The 25767-nt window shown below is 54.0% G+C and overlaps 1 protein-coding gene across 3 annotated transcripts in view; it reads right to left on the bottom strand.

The window, feature by feature from the left end:
• SDK2 (sidekick cell adhesion molecule 2) overlaps positions 1–25767 on the bottom strand; it is a 273344-nt gene that overhangs the window by 128322 nt on the left and 119255 nt on the right. For all 3 annotated transcript variants that reach the window (XM_027974022.2, XM_042256446.1, XM_060395037.1), the window contains exon 2: positions 20713–20872. In XM_027974022.2, the coding sequence (XP_027829823.1) occupies positions 20713–20872 (160 nt within the window). The remainder of the gene's footprint in view (positions 1–20712; positions 20873–25767) is intronic.

Raw genomic sequence — 25767 nt, 5'->3', positions numbered from 1 at the left:
ATCCTTCCTACTGGTAGAAGGGTTTTGTCTCGGTCCTCAGTTTCTGGCAGACCCTGTCCCCTTGCCCCCCTTCTTCAAGGACACTGGGGACAGCAAAGGAATGACCCCTCCTTTTCCAAAGGCTGCCCCCCCCAGCCTCTTGGTCACCTGTTTGTACCCTCCTCCTGGCTCGTCTGTCACCTCACTCTCCATCCAATGAGGAACAGCTGCAGGGGTGTGGGGACACCTGGATTTACCTGTCTCTAGGCCCCAGCACAGGACCACTTATTTATTAATTATAGGAAATATATTCCTGGGGTTTAAAATTCAAAGAATAAAAGAAAAAGACACAGCACACCTCTCTCCCATCCCTGTCCCCAGGTGCATGGTTATCCTCAGCTCCTAACACACACACACACACACACACACACACACACACACACACACACACACATGAAACCACTGTTAGTTTCTTGGGCATCTTTTCAGAATTATCAGGCAAATGCAAGTAAATTCCTCATAAGGTGAGGAATCTCCTGGATGGGAGAAGCTTGACTTCCTCCCAGTTAAAAGGAGCAGGTGGTGCAGAGAGAGCCTGGAGGGTGGAGGTGGAAAGAGAGACACATAGAACCCACCCGTCCTGATTTAGCCCAAGGGACCCTGGTCACGAAGCTCTCTCCTCCAAGATGAAAGGCTGGCTCGGGGTGGAGGGTGCATGGCGACAACCCAGACAGGAGCCGGGATGGACAACTGGATTTTTAGAGACACAAGACGGACAGTGGCGAAAATAACTGTCTGAAACACGTGGTGTCTTCTCCAGCACACAGGGAAATGCACAATGCCCTTTTTGGTTCGAGTCCTTGAGTGTCATGGTTGATATTTAAAATGATTCTTACTCACATTAAATAAGATATTTCAATTCCACAAAGCTGTCAGGAGCTGATGCGGACACCAGAAATAATAGGCCCACTCTCCTTGTGTTGTCCTCGTTAATAAATCAGATGCGAGAGACGCGTGCGTGGTGCTCACGTGGGGGAGGGTGCGTGTGCACTCACATGATGTCTATATACATACACGTGTACAAACACACACGCACGTGTTATATACATACATACACGTGTACAACTCACACCTGCACACACACATATACACATGTGTATACGCATGGCATAAATGCACTCATGTACACCCAGATGGTAAAGAACCTGCCTGCAATGCAGAGGACCCAGGTTCAATCCCTGGGTTTGGGGTGGGATCCACCTGCAGGGTGGATGCAGGTGGGGCCGCCGTGGATGGAAGGGGGAGAGGCCCCTGCCTCTGACCACAGAACGTGGGGGATAAAGGGATGCCGGGTCCAAGACGCCGGTCTCTGCATCCCTCTTTTCTGGCCTCAACTTGCCCCTGCGCAGGCGGATGGGGTGGCCACGGCGCAGGTGAGCAGAGGGGCGGGGGGCCCAGGGCTTGCTCGAACGCACAGCGTCAGGGAACAGCGGGCACCAGGCTCATAGAGACCCCGCCCCCCAGAGCCCAGAGCTCCCCTTTGGCCCCAGTTCTATCAAACTTCCAGCTGTGTCTAAAGAATACAACCACCGTCACCTCTCCACATGCTGCTCTCCAGCTCATGGGGAACCCCTCTGCCTTCAGCTAGGAAGTTGCCTCCAGGAAGCCTTCCTGAACGTCCTCTGGGCTGCCACAGGGCTCTGCCTGGTGCACGGTTCACCATGTAGTTTAATGAGCCGTGTACTTGTATGCGAGTCCCGGAGGCACCTGCGCTCCCCAAGCGTCACGCCTGGAACAGTACATGTTCAGTGAATGCTCCCTGAGTGAGTGACTGAGACGGCCAGCGCAGAAGGCCAAATCGTGCCCCCAAAGACAGTCACGGCCCGTGTAGGGGGGCGAAGGGAGGGAGGTGAGGGCGGGTGGCCACAGCGCAGAAGGTCTGAATGTGAGATTTCACAAAGGACCATCCCGGCGAGGACAAAAGGACTCTTTAGTCCTGTCTCCTCATCTGTGAGATGATTCCGACTCTAATCACAGTCTGATAGTGAGTCTGACGCAGTCCCAAAGAGTGATAGACTGGACGAATCCCGCTTTGGCCTCAGATTTTCACTATAATCCTACCTGCATCACTTGTTAAGCAAGGGGCCTTAGATAAGGGGCTGAACCTTCTTAAGCCGGGGGCACTCCACCCGTGCTCCAGCCGCAACATAAGGGCGGCTGCTTTATAAAAAATGCGAGCAGGACTTCCCTGGCGGTCCAGTGGCTAAGACTCCACATTCCCAATGCAGGGGCCCAGGTTCGATCCCTGGTCAGGGAACTGGATACGGCAGGCCGCAATGACGATCAAAGATCCTGAGTGCCACAGCTAAGACTCGGTGCAGGCACAGAAAGAAATAAATGTTAAAAAAAAAATAAAAGAAAATACGAGTGAAGGTAGTTCCATTCTGCGGCTTGTTTTGTTACCACGCGTTTGTGGCGATGCCACAGATACATGAGGGGAGAATCGGAACATAACTTGAGCTTTGCATTTGCTGTGTGAGCTTTTGTCTGCAAGAAACACTCAGTAAATCCAGAAACCTGCCCGCAGGTGAATGGAGCCACATAGTTCCCGGGACACGCACACCTTGGGGGCCTCAGCTCATGGGTGTGTTACAAGCTCACCTGCCCACATCTGGTCTTATAATCCTCTTTCCATTGCAGACAACCCTCCTTGCACCCTTCATGATAACTCAACAGCTACAAACCACCGACGCCCACTTCCACGAGCAGACTTCAGGCCCTTTTGAAGGCCAAGTACATTTACTGTGGCCTTTATGCATTTCTTACCCACTGAATGTTCGGGGGCGTGAGTAATCACCCTCATCATGGTCCTCTTTTTTTCCCCATGTGTCCCTAATGAAGCTCTGGGTGCGCTTCCCAGGTGTCTCAGTAGTAAAGAGTCCGCCTGCCAAGCAGGAGACAAGAGTTGGATCCCTGGGTCGGGAAGATCCCCCGGAGAAGAAAATGGCTACGCACTCCAGTATTCTTGCCTGCGAAATCCCAGCCTGGTGGGCTACAGTCCGTGGGGTCACAAAAGAGTCGGACGACTTAGCGAGTAAACAAGGACAATGAAGTTTTGAGTGTGGCTCTCACCCCAGTCCCCCCACTAGCCCTGTGGTTTTTAACTGCACGATTTTGCAGTGTGGTGACGTCTGCCATCGTTTCTATCTCATTTTAGCAGAACCGGCTGCGAAGCTCTAAACTCAGTGTCTGACATTTGGTAAGCACCTGAGAACTGCGTCTTTATGAGTCTGCCATCGCCACTAATCACTGGACCCAGACTGGAGAGTCCACAAAGTGCCAGGCACTGCGTTAGGCTCTGGTGTCAGCAGTGCTAATGACGACCGCAATAACAGCACAGCCATAGTCCTCCTGGTATTGGCGTCCCCCCAGCTCCTCAGCTTAGAGGACATGTTGTCCCTGCTGCCATACCCTGCCTAGCAAGGCCCTCTTCCCCAGCCCCGCAACCAGGCCCTTCATTTCCGTCTGCCACCGCCATCCCTCGGACATCTCAGGATCTCAGGGGAGAGAGGGAACAAGGACTTGCTCCTCTTACAGCAAAAGTGACTGTTGCGGCCGCTTTAATGGGCACAAGGGATGACGGGTAATTAATACTAAGGAGGGCAGGGCCAATGTGCATGGTAGAAACATTCCCTGAAGCGGGAGCCTCCTGTGGGCACAGAGTGTGGGGGATGCTCTGCCCGACCAGCCCGCGCTTCCTGCATGGCTGAGTCCTGCTCCCTGGCCTCCACCAGGCTCCTGATTTCCCCAGGACAGATTTTGGGGGGATTAATGAGTGAACGCCGGGAGTTGGTGATGGACAGGGAGGCCTGGAGTGCTGCGATTCATGGGGTCGCAAAGAGTCGGACACGACTGAGCGACTGAACTGAACTGAATGAATGCTGATGAGGCTGGAGGATGAACCACTATCCTCCTGGGGTGCCTCCAGCTTGCTGGGCCAGGTCAGGTGGGGGGCGCTGGGCAGAGGCGTCCCTGGACGTCCCGCCGTGCCTGCGGTTGGCAGCTTGGGCTGGGGGGGCGGGGTGCCTGATGAGCTGCCCGCTCCCTTCCTGCCCAGACCAGGCTCAGGGTCAGGATGGATGCCCTTCCTGTCTACCTGGGGTGAGGCTTCAGATGGCCCTGTGTCTCTCTTCTCTGAGTCCCGAGGCTCAGGCATCCAAGCGGGGCAGGTGCCCACTCCCTGAGCCCTCCCCTAGCTCCCGGCTCTCTGGGTTATATCTCCTTTTGGGAGAGTCTTGGCCACACTGCCACTGAAGTCAGAAAACAGGCTTGAACAACTACTAGAGTCCAGAGCTGGGCTGGGGACTTGGGGGGCAACAGCTCTCAGGGTGGTGGGCACAGGTGAAGAAGGAGGGTTGTGGACTGTCTGTGTGTATTACTTGCTGTGTAACCTTGGGCAGGCTGCCAAATCTCTCTGTGCCTCCATTTCCTCAGCCATAAAACAAGGGTAATAATAATAATTATCATAAGCAAACCAGGCAGTTCTACCCACTTTACATACAGAATAATGCATGTACTCCCCTTTACCTATCCTATGAGATCAGAATTCATCTTATCCACATTCGGCAGGTGAAAAAGATGAGGACACCAAGGCACAGAGAGACTAAGCAACTTGTCCAAGATCACACAGCCAGTGGGCCTTCGACTCTGTGCTCTTCACCACGACACCATGGTCCCTACCTGAAGGCAGGTGCAAGGGTGACATGACATCTCACCCGCCGTGCTTAGTAGGACAGGGCCTGGCATGAGGCAGGAGGCAAGCACGTGCTGAGAGTTAGCTGCCACTGGGATTACTCATGTTACTGCCACTCACTCACTGTGTCCTGGGAGAAAGGAGCTCTGCCCTCAGCCCCTCTGACAGTCTCCTAACACCTGCCACAACGCTCCTGTCCCGCTTGCCAGCCCCAGGAGCGGCGTCCGAGCTTCGGCTGCCATGCCATCCAGTGTTGGAGCTAGGATGGCGGCTGCCCTGAGCCCCCAGGCCCAGAGCTGAGCCCCCACCTCCTGCGCTTCCCAACATCTGCTCAGACCCTGGGCAGCTGGCCCCACAAAGCATCCCACCAGCCCTGATCATTCTGGCCTGGGTCTAGCCTGATTTGCCTCCACCCTCTACTCATCCTCTTTGGACAGACAGCCGCTTTAAAGCTTTGCAGCCACTCCAGGCAGGATGTGGCAGCTACCCTCCGCTCCTACTCCCTAAATCTGGCCTGGCCTCAGGACTTCACCCGCAGAACCTGGTGGAACATTACAAAGCCAGGGCTCAACAGCCTTGCAGCTTCCACGTTTGCCCTCCCAGACCACTGCCCCAGACCACCATGGCATGAAGGCTGGTAAGCCACAGGGAGAGACCAGCAGCCCAGCTGTCCTCGCCATGACCTGCCAGCCTCGCTGACCGCCCGCTAAACGCAACGTCATGAGAGCACGCAGGAGGGACCAGCCCAGAAACAGCAAACCGCGGTTGGGTGACTAAGGTTTGGAGGCAACTGACCAGGAGCTGTGGCCGCAGCCAGGCCGGGTGTGCACCTGTGGGCGGGGTCCTCGCTCTGTTCCCCAGGGGTCAAAGGCCAAGGAGCAGCTGCAGCGGCTGAGCTTCTGGACGAGGCCAGCTGCGGGCTGACCGCCAGGGACTGCGCCCGACCTCTTTTGGGGAGGCTGTCTTTCTTGGTTGCTGCTTCTTGTTCTGCAGGCAGGAAGCTCCCACCTGCTGCCGGCTCACACTGAGCCGGGGAACTCTCGGGCATTTTCCAGCCCCCAAGGGCTGCCGGTTGGGGCCGTAAACCCTGCTTTCAACCCCACCCCTCCTCCAAGCCCACCCCCAGGAGGTAGGTTTTAAAAAAATAAATTTGCTTATTCGCTGGCCTGTGTTGGGTCTTCGTGGCAGCATGCAGGGTCTTTGGTGAGGCACGCGACTCTGCAGCTGTGGTGCAGGGGCTCTGGACATGTGGGATCTCAGTCCCCAGCCAGGGATAGAACCCACGTCCCCTGAATTGCAAGGCAGATTCTTCACCACCTGACCACCAGGGAGGTCCCAGAGCACTTGGGCAGCCAGCTGGGAGCCGGTCTCTTCCTTGGCAGGATGGCAAATTCAAAATCACAAACTCCCCCGGCACCCCCTCAGTCAGAAAGCAGAAAGTGGGTCGCAGCAGAGACTCCTTTTGGGGGAATGAAGACCCAGGGGAGGGACCACTTGAATCCTCCCACACTGAGAAATCTCATGAACAGGTCTGATGGGTCTCTGAGGGGTACGGGTGGGGAGACGGGGAGTCAGGCACCAAGGCAGCCCCCAGGAAGCAGGGGTCATTACCAACTCCCCAGGCATCTGTCTAGCCCATTTGCCTGCCTGAGCACAGAACTGAGGCAAGATCTAATTAGTTTCTGTGTCCTGGCTGAGAGCCAAGGCGGGAGGGGGCACCCCTGGGAAGATCTGGGGAGGCGGGAGTCAAGAGGGAGGCTCTCAGGGCAGCCTGGGGTCTCCAGCCCAGCTGTGTGGGGAGGAGGAATGAGCATCTCATTTCCATGCACTGAAACAGCCCTGATGGAAAACATACGTGCCTCTGCCGGGACCTCCCTTCCCGTCCCTCCCGGAGGACCTCGGGCACCACGTGACCGCTGCCCGATGCCCATTCTCCTGCACTGGTTACCAGGGATTCGGGCCAAATCCAAATCCATCAATTTCAGGTGATGGATGATCAAGCCCGCCCTAATTTTCATGTTAAGCTTCCTAGTGGTAGAAATAAACAGCCTCGGTTCGACCGAGAGGAGCTTTCCCCGGGAGCCTTTAATAAAGCAGTGGATGCTTCCTCTGGGCGATCGGTCTGCACTCTGGAGAGTCTGGGTGGACGAGGCCACCTGCCCCCAGGGCTGCCCGGGTCAGAAAGCAGGAGAGGAGCAGGGAGAGAGGGTGCGGCTCCTGTGTGCACACCCGTGTGTTCTAGGCTGTTCTGGGCAGGGGGGCTGCCAGTGGGTCCACGTCCTTCACTCCGCCCCTGATTTGCAGCAAGACCCTGGATGTGTCCCTTTACCCCCGGCTCTCAGATTCTCCATCTGTAAAGTGGGAAGCCTGATAACAGCCTCCTCTGGCCCCCAGGGAGCATTAAATGCACTAAGGAGGGCTCACGCATGTACCCGGGTGTCGGGTCACACCTGGTGCCCACGCGTGGCCTGTGGATGGGCCCCCCAGAGCTGCGCCAGCCGCACAAGTGTCAGTGAGCTGAGGATACTGGAGTGGCCCCTCCCCGCCTGCCCCCTCAGGGGAAACTCATGGCCTCAGGGAGGTGGTCTTCCTGCCTGCCTCCAAGGGTTCTCAGGACTGTGATGCCTCGGAGCCACACGCTGAACCACGGGGACACACGAGGACTCAGTGGGTACCCAAGGGGAGAGAAAGGAGCAGACAGAGCCTGTGACCCGGGGCCTGGCCACAACCCTCACCCCCAGCACAAGCTGTCTTCCCTATATCCTGAGATGCTCAACCTGCCAAAGGAAAAGCCCCCGATCTAATTGGATCGGGGGGTCCGCCTTCTCCTGAACTTGTCATGGTGAAATCGGAGCGGTGCTGAATGGAGACTGGGAGGGGCCTGGGCTTCGACTCTAACCCTGGCATCTCCGGGGCAAGTTGCCCGCACCTCTCACGGTGTTCCGAGACTTAGGCGCAGGCTTGGCCCCGCAGCCAGGGAGCCATCCTGAGGTCATGGCTCTCCCTCCCACCCCAGGCACGTGGACCCGGGACCCCTCCGCCCCAAGCTCGAGTCCAGCCAGGCAACACCTACCATCCATCCCCGGCTTCCTCGGCAGTGGGGGGCCCACCCCCCTCTCCAAGCCAGGACCCATTAGTGAGAGAGTGAGGAAACTGGTTGCTATGGAAACTGAGACAGCCAGTGTTTTAGAGACTCTCGCTTCCTTTTTTCCCCCCTCTCTCTTTCCCCTCACATTTTGAACTTACTCATCTTAATTGGCATAATTATTGCAACGGCACCCTGAGGCGGGGGAGCCAGCAGTGCCCCTCACTGCCCACCCCTGGCCCTGGCCCTGCGGGGTCTCTCTGCCTCCTGCCTGCCCCTCTCCCGGCTTCTCCCGTCACTCACCAGCGGACCCTGAGGCCGTGGCCGTGGCCGGTGCCCTGGGGCCTAGGAAGGACCTGTCCTCAAGCATGGGGAGGACTCCACCTCAGGGTGTGGGATGGGCCAGGCTTTTGGGGCCTCCGAGCGGTGTCAGGGGGCGTTCTGGGGCCCTTAGGAGATCAGGTCAGGGATGCTATGGATAACAGAGACCCCTTCCACCAATGGCCTCAACCTCCACCACGGCTTTAAAAAGCGAGACTGCCCAGTGGAGACCAGGGCACAAACAGTACCAACACCTGTGGAGCCGGCGCCTCCCGGTCACAGGGCGGATGAGCTCCGGCCAGGCATCCCGGGGACTCAGAGGCTCTGCCTGGGTCTGGGCAATGGATGTCACACCTGCCTTGCTCATCCCACTCCAAGGACCAAACACGGCGTTGATGAAAGCAACTCTGTGCCACAGGAAGTACAGACAGCTTGGGGCGGGAGAGACCCCCCGCAAGAGGGGCTGGAGGGGGACGAGCCCTCTCCGCCCTCCCCCTCCCATGCCAGGCCCCCGAGCCCGGCTCCAGCGGGGAGAGTCTGCATGCACCGGTGCCCAGCTCTGCTGCTCTGGTTCTCAAAGGCAGGGTGGGTAGGTAGCCTGCACCAGGGTACCTTTGGCAAGATCTGGAGAACTTTTCGGTTGTCACATTCGGGGGAGGCAGCTCCCAGCATGAAGTGGGTCCACACCCTACAACACAGGGCAGCCCCTCACAACAAAGAATGACTGCGTCCCCCACAAACATTAAGAACGCCCAGGTCGAGAGACCCTACTCTCCTTACTACCATCCGCGGAGGGCCCCTCACACTCGGCTCCCACCCCATTGCTAGGGCCCCCCGGGATGCACAGGTGGGATGAGCTGGGTACCTCCCAGCAGCCTCCCAGCAGCCTCCCTCCCAATCAGGATCCTCAGGGGTGGGAAGAGTGGCCTCGGGGCTGGGGGCCAGGGGCCGGACAGCCCGCTTGGCTGGGGGGTCTCGTCCTCCTCCTGGCCTGCCTCCCCCATCCCTCCCGAAGGATTCTGACATTTCTAAACTCGTTAACTTTTAATTACTACCTTCCCTCTGCCTGAGTACACTGGCTCCATGCCACGTACATCTCTATTAAAATTCAATTTATGCCCATCATAACTAATTCCTGCACTTCAGCTTTCTCACCAGCAGCCTTCAACGTTCAGACAAGATGTCCAAACTCACGGTCGAACTGGAGTAAATCTCCAAAGAGGCTGGTAACACGCAGACAGGGTCTGGTTTTGTTGAGGAAGAAGGGGTCCAGACTTCCCAGGAGGGTGGGAATGAGGCCGGGGCAGAAAGAGTACGGTGGGGAGAGAGGTGGTCCAGACACCAAGCACACACTGGCTCCTGGGCTGGAATCAACATTTCCAAAGATCAGCAGGAAGGGAGTGGGAGGTGGGGTAGGGTGGGGAGGGAGCTGGCATTGCCTTTTGGCTGATCCTCCTCGCCGAGCTCTGGGCCAGGTGGACAGAAGGTCCTAATTCTCCATCAGGTGAACCAATGAGCATCTCCTGATGTTCATTCATCAGGCTTGGAGGAAGGAGACCTCACTCGCCTTAGTCCTGTGACTTTGAGCTTTGGGCGGGGAGCTGAACCAGGAAGATATGTCCCTCGTGTATGGAGATGGCTTCCCTTAGGAGCTGGCGATGTGCAAGGACTGAGAACAAGAACTGAGGTGAGCGTAGCCAGCGCGGGACAAAGCAGGGCTGGACGGCCGTCTGGAGTGTTCGTCATCAAGAGTTAGGGACGTCCCTGGTGGTCCAGAGGCTAAGATTCTGCGCTCCCAATGTAGGCGGCCCAGGTTCGATCCCATATTCGTAACTACTAGAACCCATATTCGTAACTACGAGGTCACGTGCCTCAACTGAAAGATCTCACAGGCTGCACCTGGGCTTCCCCGGGGGCACCGGTGATAAAGAACTCGTCTGTCAATGCAGAAAACCTAAGAGACGTGAGTTCGATCTCTGGGTTGGGAAGATCCCCTGGAGGAGGACAGAGCAACCCACTCCACTGTTGTTTCCTAGAGAATCCTATGGACAGAGGAGCCTGGCAGGCTACAGTCCATAGGGTCACAAAGAGTTGGATGTGACTGAAGTATCTTAGCACGCAGGCACGCTGCAAACTAGAAGATTCCGTTTGCTGAAATGAAGACTGGAGATCCTGCGTGCCGCTACTAAGACCTGGTGCAGCCAAATAAAAAAACAATGAAAAAAGAGAGTGGATGTGTGTGAAGCACTTAGAGCAGGGCCGGGTCCACGCTCTGCTCCACGTATCAGCCGTGACTGGTTCCTCCGTGGTGATTTAGGCTAGCTGGGGCTGTGCCCTGGCAATGCCTCTGCCCTAGGGGAGGGCAAGCAGGGTGAGAGAACTCAGAGCCGGGGCACAGGCTCAGGGTCCCAGAGATCCTGGGTGAAACCTGGCTCTCCAGGTCTGGCTGTGTGACTGTGGGCAAGTCGCTAGGCCTCTCCGAACGGTGATTCCTAACTTCGGGGCAGAGATGATAATAATAATGGCACCAACCTCCCAGAATCGCTGCTGGGAAGAGCCTGGCTTGGTTCCTGGCCCCCACGTGGTGTGTGCCCTCTGGGAAGCCCACCAGCCTCTGCCTCCCTGGCCTCTGCCGCCTGCCCTTGCTCGTGTCTACGGGGAGGCTGGGAGAGAGGACGGGGTCACTGCAGCTGGCCCCGGGGGCTCCCTTTCATCCTCTCCTCTGAAGGGTTTCAAAAGCGGCGGCCACTCTGCAGGAGTCCCCTACTCTGTGGCCACAGCAGGGCTGTCACTCGTGGGGGTCTCTGCCTTCTCCCCACCCCCGAGCCAGGTGGCTCCCCAATGCCATGCCCCCCCAAAGGATGTCAGGCTGGCGGCGGGGCTGAGGACCCAGCGGGGGCCAGCCAGATGCCAGGCCTGGCTCACCTGAGCCTCCCTGCTCCCCACCCCCACCCAGCAGGGCCCAGCCTCAACTGGTCTCACGCCTTCATCCTTGCACCCCAGAGGGTCTGAGGGGCCCCCTGCTTCTTGCTTCTGGGGCCAGAAGAACAACACACAGTGATGAATGGGGCCAAAGGAGCCCCATCAGGGACCTGTGTGCGTCGGTGCAGAAAGGGCAAAACACTCAGGTGGCAGGCCTCCTGGATTGGCCACTTGCTCCCTGGACGAACCCAGCCACGTTCCGGAACTTCTGCGAGCTTCCGCAGAAGGAGGGTAAGAACACCTCCCAGTGTTGCTGTGAAATGATGTATATTAAGTTCTTGAAAGCGAGTGAGCCTGAATAAACAGTAGTTCTTCTTTGGATTCGTGTGCCTGACTAGGCGTGGGAGTGCATGCGTGTGTGTGTGTGTGTGTGTGTGTGGTCTGCCTTGCTGATTTGTTTTTCCTATGTGATTTAAAAATTTTATTTTTACTTTATTTTTTTGGCTGCCTTGGGTCCTCGCGCCTGTGTGCAGGCTTGCTCTAGTTGCATTGAGCGGAGGCTGCTCTCTGGTTGCGGAGCGCAGTCTGGAGGCCCGCTGTGGCTTCTCTTATTGTGGAGAATGGGCTCTAGGGTGCTCGGGCCCAGCTGCAGTGCACAGGTTTCACTGCCCCACGGTATGCGGGATCGTCCCAGACCGGGGATTGAACTGGTATTCCCTGCATTGGCAGGAAGATTCTTAACCGCTGGACCATCAGGAAAGTCTTGCCTATTTAGGTGTGAGAATACTTACAGGAGGCACTACTGGGCGGGACAAATAACGCAGTTGACGGCTCTGCCAGGACGTGGTTACAAGGATGGGAGGTTAAGGTCTATGCTCCACCCTCCCCATGACCACTGCCTCACCTGCCGTGTCTTCAGCTGGTGGGAGAGTCCCCATCCACGCAGCCCTGGCCGGTGACACAGACACCAATGGAGCCTGACCTGATTCAACCTGGAGAGATGCCCCCGACGCCCCACGGGAGGGAAGGGTGCGAGGGATGCGAGAGCAAACTGGCACAGCAGGCTCCAGGGCAACGCAGAGGACCTGGCCTTTATGTGAGCTACCACCCCACAGAGCCAGGACGTCACACAAACACATCTATGCTTTGCGTGCTCATAGCTCATAACCACTAAACCGGAGAAGGCAAAGGCACCCCACTCCAGTACTCCTGCCTGGAAAACCCCATGGATGGAGGAGCCTGGTAGGCTGCAGTCCATGGGGTCACTAAGAGTCAGACATGACTGAGCGACTTCACTTTCACACATTGGAGAAGGAAATGGCAACCCACTCCAGTGTTCTTGCCTGGAGAATCCCAGGAACGGCGGAGCCTGGTGGGCTGCCAGAGTCGGGGGTCTATGGGGTCGCACAGAGTCGGAAATGACTGAAGTGACTTAGCAGCAGCAGCAACCACTAAACACATGTATGAGACCTAAGCAATCACATGTACGCAGAGCACCACGACGCCTTAGTGGCTGTCGTTTAGTTGTTAAGTTTGTCTGACCCCATGGACTGTAGCCCGCTAGGCCTCTCTGTCCATGGGATTTTCCAGACAAGAGTGCTGGCGTGGGCTGCCATTTCCCTTGGAGACACACTCACCCTCACATGACATTTCTGGTGGGTTTGCTCTTTGTCTCCTTATTCTGTTAAGATGACACCCGCTGTAACCTACCAGCTACCATCATTTCCTGTCTGTCGCACCTTGACTGCATAACCCTCTAGAGTAGGCATGACTGTGCCCAGTTCCAAAGTGAGAAAACAAACTCAGGGTGGCTAAGCATTCCTGCCCAAAGTCACTGAGCTAGTCACGGGAAAATCATGAAAGTATTCAGGTGGGCCTAACCCCAAAGTCCAGGTTTTTTCCATTCCGCCCCCAAGGGTGGATTTAGACCCACAAACCTTGCAGAGTTCCTGGCGCTCAGAAAGAGGCCGGGGCTTTCCTCCGTGTGGCTGTCTCTCTCTTTCTCTCTGTCCCCCCCCCCCCCACCCACACACACACTCCACACATCCCTGGCTCATTCTGGGACAGAGCCCACTGAGAATAAAGATCCTCGGAGACTGGATGTGCATGCTAACTCCTTCCTTTGAACACGGAATGGGAAACAGTTAAATTTACAACGTCGCTCCCAGTTTTATTTTCTCTCAACTTGCTGAGTAAATTCAGCCATCTTTCTGCCTGAAAATTGGATATTATCACCCAACTCAAAACCTGGGGTTTGCAAGAGACAGGAAGGCCTCAGCAGAAAGCAGTGGTCAGAGAATCATGGTGAGAAGCTGACTGATCTCTTACACGACGGGGTTTTTAGTATGCATTTATTCCCAAGGGGAAATCAGAATCTTCAGTTGAGCCAGAAAGCAAGAAAGTGCTAGAAATCCAATGGGGACAGGTCAAAAGCACTCCAGAGCCGGGTTGAAGAAGCTCCGCTGGCCAACTCTGGGTGACTATGAATGTCCAAACGAATAATGATGGGAATGGATTAAAACACAGATGAAAGATTATCCATGAGTACATATAGGTGTTACACTATTTTAAAGGGGGTGAGAAAGGAAAGGTCTCTTTCATGAAATAACGCTAACTAATACAAGAAAGGATGGAAAAGGTGCTAATCACAACTATCTTGGTAATAATTGATTCAGGTGAGACTCATCAATGGATGTCAAACCACTGGCTGGGAGATTCCTGGGGAGAAGAATATTCACACAGTCTCCAGTTATCATCCAAAAGGGAGAAATTACATCGATACCCTCACAAGGGAGAAATCTGTGAATGTCATCTTGACCAGTTGAAAAAACCTACCGTCGCCGATAATGGGACAAGCTGACATCAGGTGCATGTAGGTGTGAAGTGTTGAAAAGGATGAACATCTAGAGAATATCCCTGCCAAAAAGATGAACGTAATTATGAGGATATAACTGGACAAATCCACACTGGAGGACATTTTGCAAAACTGGCTGAACTCTCAAAAATGTCAACGCTGGGAAAGACAGGAAAGAAAAATGAGGAATAGTTGTGGAGTCTAAAGAGTCATAACAACTAAACCCAGTGCGTGGTCCTTGATTAGATCCTGTATTAAATAACAATAATAAAAATGTCCACACAGGTATAATTGGGACCCATGGAGAAATCTGAATATGGACTGTGTGTCAGATAGTAATATTATATTAATATCAATGTGCAATTTCCTGAGCGTGAAAATTGTGTGGTAGTTCTGTAGGAAAACGCCTTCTTCTTGGGAAATTTTACTTAGGGGTGAACTGACATAATATCGGCAACTAATTTCTTTTTTAAAAAATTATTTATTCTTATGTATTCGGCTGTACCAGGTCTTAATTGTGCATGTGGGCTCTAGTTCCCTGACCAGGGATGGAACCAGAGCCCTCTGCATTGGGACCACGGAGCCTTAGGCACTAGGCTACCTGGGAAGTCCCAACTAATTCTTAAATAATTCATGAATGCATATATGTGTACACAGAAAGAGCAAGAGAGAGTGCAAGTGATACAAAATATTAACAACTAACGAATGGTAAAAAGGTATGCAAGTGTTAATGGTACCATCATAGTTTTTCCAATATTTGGAAATTTGCAAAATTAAAAAGCAAAGAAGGAAGGAAGGAAAAAGCACCCTGCCCTCCCCAGGGGCGGAGGCGGCGAAGGGACTGGTGGGGGAGCTTCTGTCCGTCTGCCCAACAGCCTTTTCCTTTCTTCTGCTCAGAGTTCTCATTTTCACTTCCACCGCTGGGCTCTAGGGGGTGGAGCTGCTGCGCAAAGTCCCGGGACTGGGAGCAGACTTGCGATGCGACCTGGCCAATCACAGCTCTCCGTGCTGGTGCCCCACGGGGATTGGTAGGGGCAGATCCAGGCTGGACCAATAAGAATCCTTCCCTGGGTCTTTCTACATGGATCTCTTCGTACAGGGAAGTTCCTTCTACTCAGATCATGTGGCTGTAAGCCTAGGATTCTTGGACTTCTCAACGTCTCACTGCGTGAGAATAAAGTCTGAATCCAGAGGCAGGCACAGCTGAGCAGCCCTGAGCCCAGAGGCCCTGGCAGTATCTAGTTCTTGGTTCTATTAATAAGTCCTGAGACTCCAGGAACTGCCAAGGCACCTGAAGCTCTTCCTTCATTCTGCGGTTTACTTGCATGGTCTTATGTAAATAATTAGAAGGCAGAGTATGTGGAGATGTATTAGGGACAGAAACGAAGGGCAGAGAGAGGCAGAAATGAATGTGTGTGTGTGTGTGCACGCGCGCACGCACGCACGTTGTGTTTGAGAGATTTACCGAGAGCACACAGGTATTCTATCCGGAAAGGCTTTCCCAAAGAGCTGGGACCCTGGAGGAAACAGCAAGAAGGTTCTGAAAGGGACAGTATTCTAAGCGGAGGAGACAGGACAGTTTGGACAAAGGCAGAAAAGAAGGCTGTCCTGGGCATAAAAAGCCTTCCTAGGGGTGAGGAGGCAAGAGACTGAGCTCCTCGAATGGAAGTTCATTTATGTCCCCCTGAATAACTCCCATCCAGCCAAGCTCTGAAATGCATCTTTGTTCTCTAGAACTTGCAGGGTACGGTTAGCAGAAAGATGCTTAGGATATATATACATGGAGGAGGCGATGGCAACAATCTTTCTTCAATAAGAGGCAGCGTGGGTGGTGGTAAAGAATTCAAGCCCTGTGGTCATCTGACTTATATCTGAAGCCCAACTCAGTAACTTGACCTTGCGTGGACTGTTTAAGCCTCAGTTTGCTCATCTGTAGAATGGGGGAGAAACAATGGAACCTACCCATAGGACTGCTGACAGGATTAAAGGAGATACTCTCAGAGAGCCTATCATGACATCAGCCGTGAAATAAATTCTTTTTTGGTTGCCAATGATTATTATCATCATCACCATCATCAACAACACCTGTACCCTGACAACAATCCGGATGCTTCCAGGGTCAGGGGGCTGACGGGGTCCAAAGAAAGCTCTTTCCATCACTGGGCGAATCTGAACCTGAAGAGCCAGGATGTGCTTCTGTGTAACACCCACCCCCTTGTCCTCGCAGTTTCAGGCACCAGAAGAACCAGATAAGGAATCAACTCTCCTCCTCCTGGGTCCTGCCTCCGGCTCCCTGCCAGCGGAAATCCAGGGCAAAGACACCACTGAGAGTGTGGTATGCCATCGGCGTGCTCTGGGGGTGCCCACTCAAGCACGTCCACCATCCAAGAGGCTCCAGGGGCTCATCATGGAAACTGTTAAAACTGCCCAGGGTGCCACAGAGCTTTTAGGCATGGTTCTGGGACCCCGACTGAAAACCATCACAGGGACGGCTCAGGGAGGCCCCTCTGGTCTCTTTGTGGCTCCCTGGAGAACCAAAGCCCAGAGTGGCCAGACGTGGAGGGCCTCCTTCATCCAGGCCCAGGCCTCTCACCACCCACAGAGGGGAGGGTGGTCCTCCTGCCCTGGCCCCTCCTGCTCTCTCATTTGCCAAAGTGGCCACTCCCAGTGAAACCCAGCAGGAGCTTGTGGGGCTCCTGGGCACCAAAGTCTTCTTATGTGACTGTTTTCTTCTGTGCAGGAAACAGCCTTCTGCCTCCATGACCTTCCCTGAGGTCCAGAGTTGCTAATCAGGGAAGGGAGGGGTTGCAGAGACAGGGGAGGTGTGGACAAGAAGCAACAGTGGACGCTTGGGGTGGGGTCCTGGCTCCACCTCGAGGCACAGAACAATATCTTTGAACTCTTTACAGAATTAAAGCGGTAGTGTTGGCCTCCCCTGTGGCTCAGATGGTAAAGAACCTGCCTGCAATGCAGGAGGCCTGGGTTTGATCCCTGGATCAGGAAGATCCCCTGGAGAAGGGAATGAAAACCCACTCCAGTATTCTTGCCTGGAGAATTCCATGGACAGAGGAGCCTGGAGGGCTACAGTCCATGGGGTCAAACAGTCCAAATAGTCGGACTCGACTGAATGACAAACACACACAAAGTCCAGGCAAGAATACTGGAGTGGGTTGCTATATCCTTCTCCAGGGGATCTCCCCAACCCAGGGATCGAACCCAGGTCTCCGGCATTGCAGGTGGATTCTTTACCACTGAGCTACCTGGAAAGCCCACTTACAGAAGGAAAAGTCCCAATAAAAGGAAGATGAAGTATTTAATGAAGCATTCTTCATTTCAGAGGGAAGGTCACAGCTTGATAACCTCAAGAACCACAGAAACTCATCAGGAGACCACCTAAAGCCAGATTAAGGGAGTGCACCTCCTAATCTGATCAGCAACCCCACCCTTGAACCACTGCTATAAGTAAGTGAGTAAGTGAGTAAGTGAAGCTCAGTCGTGTCCGACTTTTTTCGACCCCGTGGACTGTAGCCCACCAGGCTTCACTGTCCATGGGATTCTCCAGGTAAGAATACTGGAGTGGGTTACCATTTCCTTCTCCAGGGCATCTTCCTGACCCAGGGATCGAACCACTGCTATAGAACTCCCCAAATCCTCCTGGGTTGGGACACACAGTTTTTGAGCCTGCTATGTCCCCTGATGAACTATGGAATGAGGTTCGTGACATTGTACAGGAGTCAGGGATCAAGACCATCCCCATGGAAAAGAAATGCAAAAAAGCAAAATGGCTGTCTGGGGAGGCCTTATAAATAGCTGTGAAAAGAAGAGAGGCAGAAAGCAAAGGAGAAAAGGAAAGATATAAGCATCTGAATGCAGAGTTCCAAAGAATAGCAAGAAGAGATAAGAAAGCCTTCCTCAGTGATCAATGCAAAGAAATAGAGGAAAACAACAGAATGGGAAAGACTAGAGATCTCTTCAAGAAAATTAGAGATACCAAGGGAACATTTCATGCAAAGATGGGCTCGATAAAGGACAGAAATGGTATGGACCTAACAGAAGCAGAAGATATTAGAAGAGGTGGCAAGAATACACGGAAGAACTGTACAAAAAAGATCTTCATGACCCAGATAATCACAGTGGTGTGATCACTCATCTACAGCCAGACATCCTGGAATGTGAAGTCAAGTGGGCCTTGGAAAGCATCACTATGAACAAAGCTAGTGGAGGTGATGGCATTGCAGCTGAGCTATTTCAAATCCTAAAAGATGATGCTGTGAAAGTGCTGCACTCAATATGCCAGCGAATTTGGAAAACTCAGCAGTGGCCACAGGACTGGAAGAGGTCAGTTTTCATTCCAATCCCAAAGAAAGGCAATGCCAAAGAATGCTCAAACTACCACACGATTGCACTCATCTCACATGCTAGTAATGTTCAAAATTCTCCAAGCCAGGCTTCAGCAATATGTGAAGTGTGAACTTCCTGATGTTCAAGCTGGTTTTAGAAAAGGCAGAGGAACCAGAGATCAAATTGCCAACATCTGCTGGATCATGGAAAAAGCAAGAGAGTTCCAGGAATACATCTATTTCTGCTTTCTTGACTATGCCAAGGCCTTTGACTGTGTGGATCACAATAAATTGTGGAAAATTCTGAAAGAGATGGGAATACCAGACCACCTGACCTACCTCTTGAGAAATCTGTATACAGGTCAGGAAGCAACAGTTAGAACTGAACATGGAACAACAGACTGGTTCCAAACAGGAAAAGGAGTGCATCAAGGCAGTATATTGTCACCCTGCTTATTTAACTTATATGCAGAGTACATCATGAGAAACGCTGGACTGGAAGAAACACAAGCTGGAATCAAGATTGCCGGGAGAAATATCAATAACCTCAGATATGCAGAAGACACCACCCTTATGGCAGAAAGTGAAGAGGAACTAAAAAGCCTCTTGACCAGAGTGAAAGAGGAGAATGAAAAAGTTGGCTTAAAGCTCAACATTCAGAAAAAGAAGATCATGGCATCCGATCCCATCAGTTCATGGGAAATCGATGGGGAAACAGTGGAAACAGTGTCAGACTTTATTTTTGGGGGCTCCAAAATCACTGCAGATGGTGACTGCAGCCATGAAATTAAAAGATGCTTACTCCTTGGAAGAAAAGTTATGACCAACCTAGATAGCATATTCAAAAGCAGAGACATTACTTTGCTGACTAAGGTCCATCTAGTCAAGGCTATGGTTTTCCAGTAGTCATGTATGGATGTGAGTGTTGGACTGTGAAGAAGGCTGAGTGCCGAAGAATTGATGCTTTTGCACTATGGTGTTGGAGAAGACTCTTGAGAGTCCCTTGGACTGCAAGGAGATCCAACCAGTGCATTCTGAAGGAGATCAACCCTGGGATTTCTTTGGAAGGAATGATGCTAAAGCTGAAGCTCCAGTACTTTGGCCACCTCATGCGAAGAGTTGACTCATTGGAAAAGACTCTGATGCTGGGAGGGATTGGGAGCAGGAGGAGAAGGGGACAACAGAGGATGAGATGGCTGGATGGCATCACTGACTGGATGGACGTGAATCTGAGTGAACTCCGGGAGTTGGTGATGGACAGGGAGGCCTGGTGTGCTGCGATTCATGGGGTCGCAAAGAACTGGACACGACTGAGCGACTGAACTGAGCTGAACTGATGTCCCCATTTGCCTGGCAAAACAATAACGCTATTCTTTTCTACTTCACTCAAAACTCTGTCTCTGAAATTCAAACTGGCACCTGTGTACAGCGGCCGAGTTTTTGGCATCACCACCAAGCCCATCCAGACCAGTGTTGGGGTAGAGGGAACCTGGGCACCAGGGTCACCCCAAACGCTGGCTTCCTGGCTTCAAGAAGAAAAGGACGGTTTCCTGGGAAGGACAGATCCTCAAGCAATTAAATCCCCCTCCTCTCATTTGCCTTCCTATCTGTGATCTGTGTCAACATCCCCAGGGCAAGACAATCTTGTTTCCCCAACAAAACCAATTATGCACATCAGGCCTAGGGATTAAGTACCAGGCACAGGGTCGGGAGCCAATCAAACTGGGCAGGATGGGGGGACAGGAGCAGGAATGGGGGAGAGCCGGGAGAGAGGCTGGGTGAGAGAGGCTGGAGGCCGTCTGGCTTCGGGGGTGGCTGCCTCACGCTCACTCTTCCACCTGCCCTCACTGAGACCTGAGCCTCTCTCTCTCTATGTGCTCCCCTTTCTTCCCACTTGCCGTGTCCTGGGGAAGCGGGCCCGGCCAGCCCACAGCACCATGCAGGGCCATAGCAGGAAGCGGAGATGAGTCCAAACGCCCATGGCGCCCCACTTCCGTGTTCCCCCTGAATTTCCCTCCCGAACAGAATCTATCCATCACTTATGGATCCCGGGTAGTCACATGCCACAGCTCTCTGTTGGACTCAGGCCCCTCCAACAGCTTCCCTGAGACAGCAGCATCTTCTCAGTAGGGAGCGTGTGGGGATCTGGTCACAGCTCACGCTGGCATTGAGCTCCTCTGCCCCGTCCAAGGCTGCCTGGACTACCCTATGGGGCAGCGCCCCCAGCCCACCTTCCAGTCATCCTCTGCTGGCTTAGCCGGCAGATTCTTCTCACCCCAGGGCAAGGCTGCCTTGACTTCCCCCCGCCCAACCTCCTGCAACTTCCGCCATCCCAGCCCCCCTGTAGCCCTGGCCCAGAGCGTCCCTGAACTGCCATCCCAGCCCGCTCCCCCTTCAGGTACCACTGCAGGACACGGCAGGACCCTGGCAGCCGGGAGGGACGGGGCGGCGCGCTTGCCTGTACTCCAGGGAGAACCTGGTCAGCTCCCGATTGTTGTGCAGCCACTTGAACTCCAGCGGCCAGCTGCCCTCGGCCATGCACGTGAGCACTAGGCGGTTGCCCTCCAGATGCACCTGCGTCCGCGCCGGCTCCGTCTTGAAATAGGGGGGCACGTCATCTGCGGGGAACAGAGACACCGAGGCGCTGGTTACCACTTCTCACCTGCCTGCAGCCACTCACCTGGAGCCCGTCCTCTGCAGACCGGGCAGGCGCAGCGGGGAACGGGCGAAGGTCCTGTGCCCGGGAAGGGCCGGAACTCAGGTCAGGGCTCGTAGGCAGAGCGGGTTCTCCCCGCCAGCCTCCTCCCAGAAGCCCCTGGGCCCAGCCCAGCCAAGCACGAGCCCCCCGCAGCTCCCCTTGACACAGACAGGGCACGCAGGACCCCAGGCTTCAGGGGACCACTTAGACCAAAAGCTTTGGGTGGAAACAGAGGCTTTCTGTCTTCCGGCCAGTTGGAAAAGGGGCAGAAGTGAAGTAGATGAAGGGGTTGACAAAAGAACTGGGAGACGCAGCAAGGGGGAGAGGGCCGCCACGCCCACCCTTGAGCAGACCCGTGTTTTAGGGGAGGGGCTGGGCTGGGGGAGGGGCCCGCACTGGAAACAACACAGGGACCAAAGCACTACTAGGTTCTGGGTTGTTCCAGGGGCTTTAACATCCTCTCACGGATCTAGCTCACAGCCAGACAGGATCAAAATCCACCTTTCAGAGAGGGGTTGGAAACCCGCCGGGGGTCACACAGCTGGAAGGCAAGCAGCCAGCCCTGCAGGCTGAGCACTCAACCCTGCACTTGAGCATGAGGGTGAAATGGAGAGGAAGATGGGTTTAAGGCACCCACACGCGGACTCGACGCCTTTGCGTCTGAGAGATGGAGGAAGCGAGCTCCAGGAAGCACTGTTCACCAGCTCATCCAGCGAGCACACTCTGTGTGGGGGCTCTGATCACCTGCTCTCAGGGGTACGGCCCGGGGACCCCGCAGCCCTGAGCTGCAACCAGGGCGAGTCAGGTCCAGGCCTGAAAGTGAAAAGTGAAAGAGAAGTCGCTCAGGCGTGTCCGACTCTTTGCCACCCCATGGACTGTAGCCCACCAGGCTCCGCGGTCCATGGGATTTTCCAGGCAAGAATACTGGAGTGGGGAGCTGTTTCCTTCTCCAGGAGATCTTCCCGACACAGGGACTGAACCTGGGTCTCCCACATTGGAGGGAGACACTTTACCCTCTGAGCTTGCCAGACCCAAATCCAAGCACTTTCCACCCATCACCCTGCCCGAAGGGTGCGCGGTGCACAAAGCCAGAAAGCTGCTGGCAAATCCGGCACTGGGCACCTCCAAGCCTTGTGGGAGAGGGGTCCCGGCACCACACCCTGTCTGTGCTCAGCTGCCTGGCTGTGGACATGCATTCACCTCTCTGAGTCTCAGTTTCTCCATCAGGAGACACAGGAAGAGAAACAGCCACTGGGATATCTTAAGAGTTAAATGGGATAGTGTTAGTCACTCAGTTGTGTCCAGCTCCTTGCGACTCCAAGGACTGTAGCCCACCAGACTCCTCTGTCCGTGGAATTCTCCAGGCAAGAATACTGGAGTGGGTTGCCATGCCCTTCTTCAGGGGATCTTCCTGACCCAGGGATTGAGCATTGCATTGCAGGCAGATTCTTCGCCGCCTGAGCCACCCGGGAAGCCCATTGTTAAATGAGATAACAATTGTGAAAATTCTAGGTCTGTGCCTGGCCCAGAGTAAATGTTCTGCAAACGTTCATTTCTTTTCCAACATCAGAGAGCTGGTGTTCCTGGCAGGGAAGGAGGTTCCATCACCCTCAGCGCTGGCTGAGGTTCCAGACAGACTTTGGTCTGAGAGTTAACGACCTACTAGGAGCCCAGACAGTGAAAAACACTAGGCGTTATTCTTCAGGCCTCAGATATGGGACCAGCCAGAGAAGAGAAAGGGGCACTTGTCTGGGGTCGGGAGGCAGTGACTCAAGGGTGGAAGGGAGTGAACCCAGCTGTGGCCTGGCAGGCCGGGTCGGGGTGTGTGCAGGGGCTGGGGAAGCAGGGCCCCTCCTGCATCCCAGGTGGAATCTTTGGAGGATCAGTGGGGCTTGGTGGCCTGGATTTCCACTCTATCCTCTCACCCTCAGATTTAACCAGGGTTGGGCATCCTTGGGTTTCAGATAAGTTTACGCATTTGTGACAAAGCCTCAGTCTGAGCTTATGCACAGACGGACAACTCAGGACAAGCCGAATGTCGGCTTGGGGCCCAGGTCCACCAGCTGGCTGCAGAGATTCCCACCCAACCCCAAGGTCTCTCCATCTTCACTAGAGACTGTGGGGAGTCTTCCTGGAACCCCAACCCTGCTACAGACCCTCCCTGTGGGGGCCACTGGAGGGCAGGCCAGGGGTGGTCCGATGGCGGCTGGAGGGCAGGTGCAGACGTGCAAGGGGCGCACCCTGGACCACCCTGCCCTCGGCCTCTCTCCCCGGGTGCCCGTGTTCCCAGCCCGGAGCTGACGCTGCTCACTGGCACGTCTGCCCATCACGCGTAACAACGGTCATGTGAGCACGCTGCCTTAAAGACGCCGAGGCGGCGCCTCTCCTAGAGTGTGTCCTGAGGGGGTGTCTGCCACCCCCGGTCCCTCATTTCTGGGGTCCTCAAGCATCTCTGGAGCTGGCGAAGGGCAGAGAGGCAGGCAGGCCCTCATTTGCCAAGAAAAACGATCCCCCACCCTCGGAGGCAGCCGGCTCCTCTCAGTTTAACAAATGGGCACATTCGCACTTCAAAGGCGCATTCATATTCTCCAGCAGCTTTCAAGAGCCCTTTGAATCGCGTTCTTAAAAACCCTCTGTTAGCTCCTGTCATCCCTCATTTGTTTTAAAACAATAACGCTCCCAGCCCCCAAAGATCAGATCCCTTGGAGGTGGGCTGACTCAGAGCCAGAGGAGTCGGTGGTGGTGGTGGTGGGGGGTGGGCGGCGGGTATGTTTGCACACGCACACGGGCACACGCGCCCGGCACCCACACACCAGGCCTCTGCCACCCGGCTCGCGGGTCATGTGCCCCCCACATCCGCAGTCGCCAATGCATTCCTCAGGCTCTCCTAGGGGCGCCAGTCTGGAGTCAAATGGCTTCTGCTTGGATGGGCTGATTCCAGAGGCTGCTGGAGATAATGACTTGAGGGAAGAGGGGAGGTGGGGCGTTAGCCTTTCCTGAGAACCTGCTGGGTACCCAGATCAGAGCGTCTTCCCTCATTCCAAGCGATCCCAACAAGGCCTCCTGGCTGAGGCCAAGGCTCCCTGCCCCAAGACCCTGAGATGTGGCCACACCTCCTTTTCCCGAAGATGAAAGGGCCCTCATGTCGGGACTCACATCGGGATACAGGGATTTGGGAGGGAGGCCCACGCAGAGCTGAGAGCAGGCGTGGCAGTGAGTCCTGCCAGCCTGTTTCCTAGATGGGCCGGCCCTGCCCCAAGGCAGGGGGGCTGGGAGTGTGTGAGCTGTGGCAGGAAAGACTGATGGGGAAAGGATGCTGGTGGGAACAGCGTGTGTGTGTGTGTGTGTGTGTGTGTGTGTGTGTGTGTGTCTGTATGTCTTTGAGCATGCATCTGTATGCATCTTTGTGTGTATGTATGTATTCACATGTGTGTGTCTGTGTGTTTACGTGTATGTGTCTGTGTGTCCACATGTGTGTCTGGATGACTCTCTGCATGTATATCTGTGTGTCTGAGTGTGTGTGTGTGTGTCTCTGTATGTCTTTGAGCATGCGTCTGTATGCATCTTTGTATGTGTGTATGTGTTCACGCGTGTGTGTCTGTGTGTTCACGTGTGTGTCTCTCTGTATGTCTTTGAGCATGCGTCTGTATGCATCTTTGTATGTGTGTATGTGTTCACGCGTGTGTGTCTGTGTGTTCACGTGTGTGTCTCTCTGTCTTTGAGCATGCGTCTGTATGCATCTTTGTATGTATGTATGTATTCACGTGTCTGTGTCTGTGTGTTCATGTGTGTGTCTGGATGACTCTCTGATTGCATGTGTATCTGTGTGTCTGAGTGTGTGTGTCTGTGTGTTCACGTGTGTGTGTCTGTGTGTTCACGTGTGTGTGTCTGTGTGTTCACGTGTGTGTCTGGATGACTCTCTGATTGCATGTGTATCTGTGTGTGTGTGTATGTGTGTGCGCGCGCACACGCACTTATGTGCAGGAAAAGATTTCTGCGTCGTGGCCGCACTGGTGGGTAACACAGATCATTGACCTTGGGCAAATGACTTTGACTTTCTGCATTTCAGTGTCCTTAGCTGTAAACTGGGGATATGTTTGTTGTGAGGCTTTAATTAAAAAACATAAAGTGCTTAGGAAAGGCAAGTGACTGGTGTGTGCTATGGGAGAAGCAGTTATTACTGCTCTTGATCATATAGGCAGGGGGGCAGATCCCCTGAGGTGGGGGAGAGCTCATACACTCTTAGCAGGGGCCAGTAGCCTCTTAACCTTAGTTCTGGGATTGTGCAGTACACAACTTGGACTACTGTACACAACAGCCCTGCTAGCCACACTCTCAGTGGGGAAGGGGTAATGGAGAGTGGAGAAGGGTCGACAGAATCAACGTTCCACAGATGTCATTCTCGTCAACTCTTCCTCACTTTGAAAACATACACCTGGAAGATTTCTTAAACTAGACAAAATGATTCAAAAATTCACACTGAAGAAAACCACAAAAGAATAGACAAGGAAATTCTGAAAAAGAACGGCAAGTGGAAGAGGTTAGCACACATACCAAACTGTATCAATAAAGCTGCAGTCATTAAAGCAGTGTGTTCTTTTTCAAATGGACTGATGAAGCGATGAACCAGAGTCTAGAAATACACCCCAGTATATATGGGATATTTAAGAGAGGCTTAAAGTAGAATTTCAGGTCAGTGGGGAATAGATCAATTATTCAACAAATGGTCTTAAAGCAACCAGGATGCCATTTGAGGGAAAAAAATCAAGCTGAATCTACTCCTCACACTTTACCACAAAATAAATGCTAGATGGA

This window comes from Ovis aries, chromosome 11, assembly GCF_016772045.2.
Source record: "Ovis aries strain OAR_USU_Benz2616 breed Rambouillet chromosome 11, ARS-UI_Ramb_v3.0, whole genome shotgun sequence".
NCBI classification, from domain to species: Eukaryota; Metazoa; Chordata; class Mammalia; order Artiodactyla; family Bovidae; genus Ovis; species Ovis aries.
Note: the sequence above shows the minus strand (reverse complement) of the source record. Positions and strands in the feature narration are given on the sequence as shown.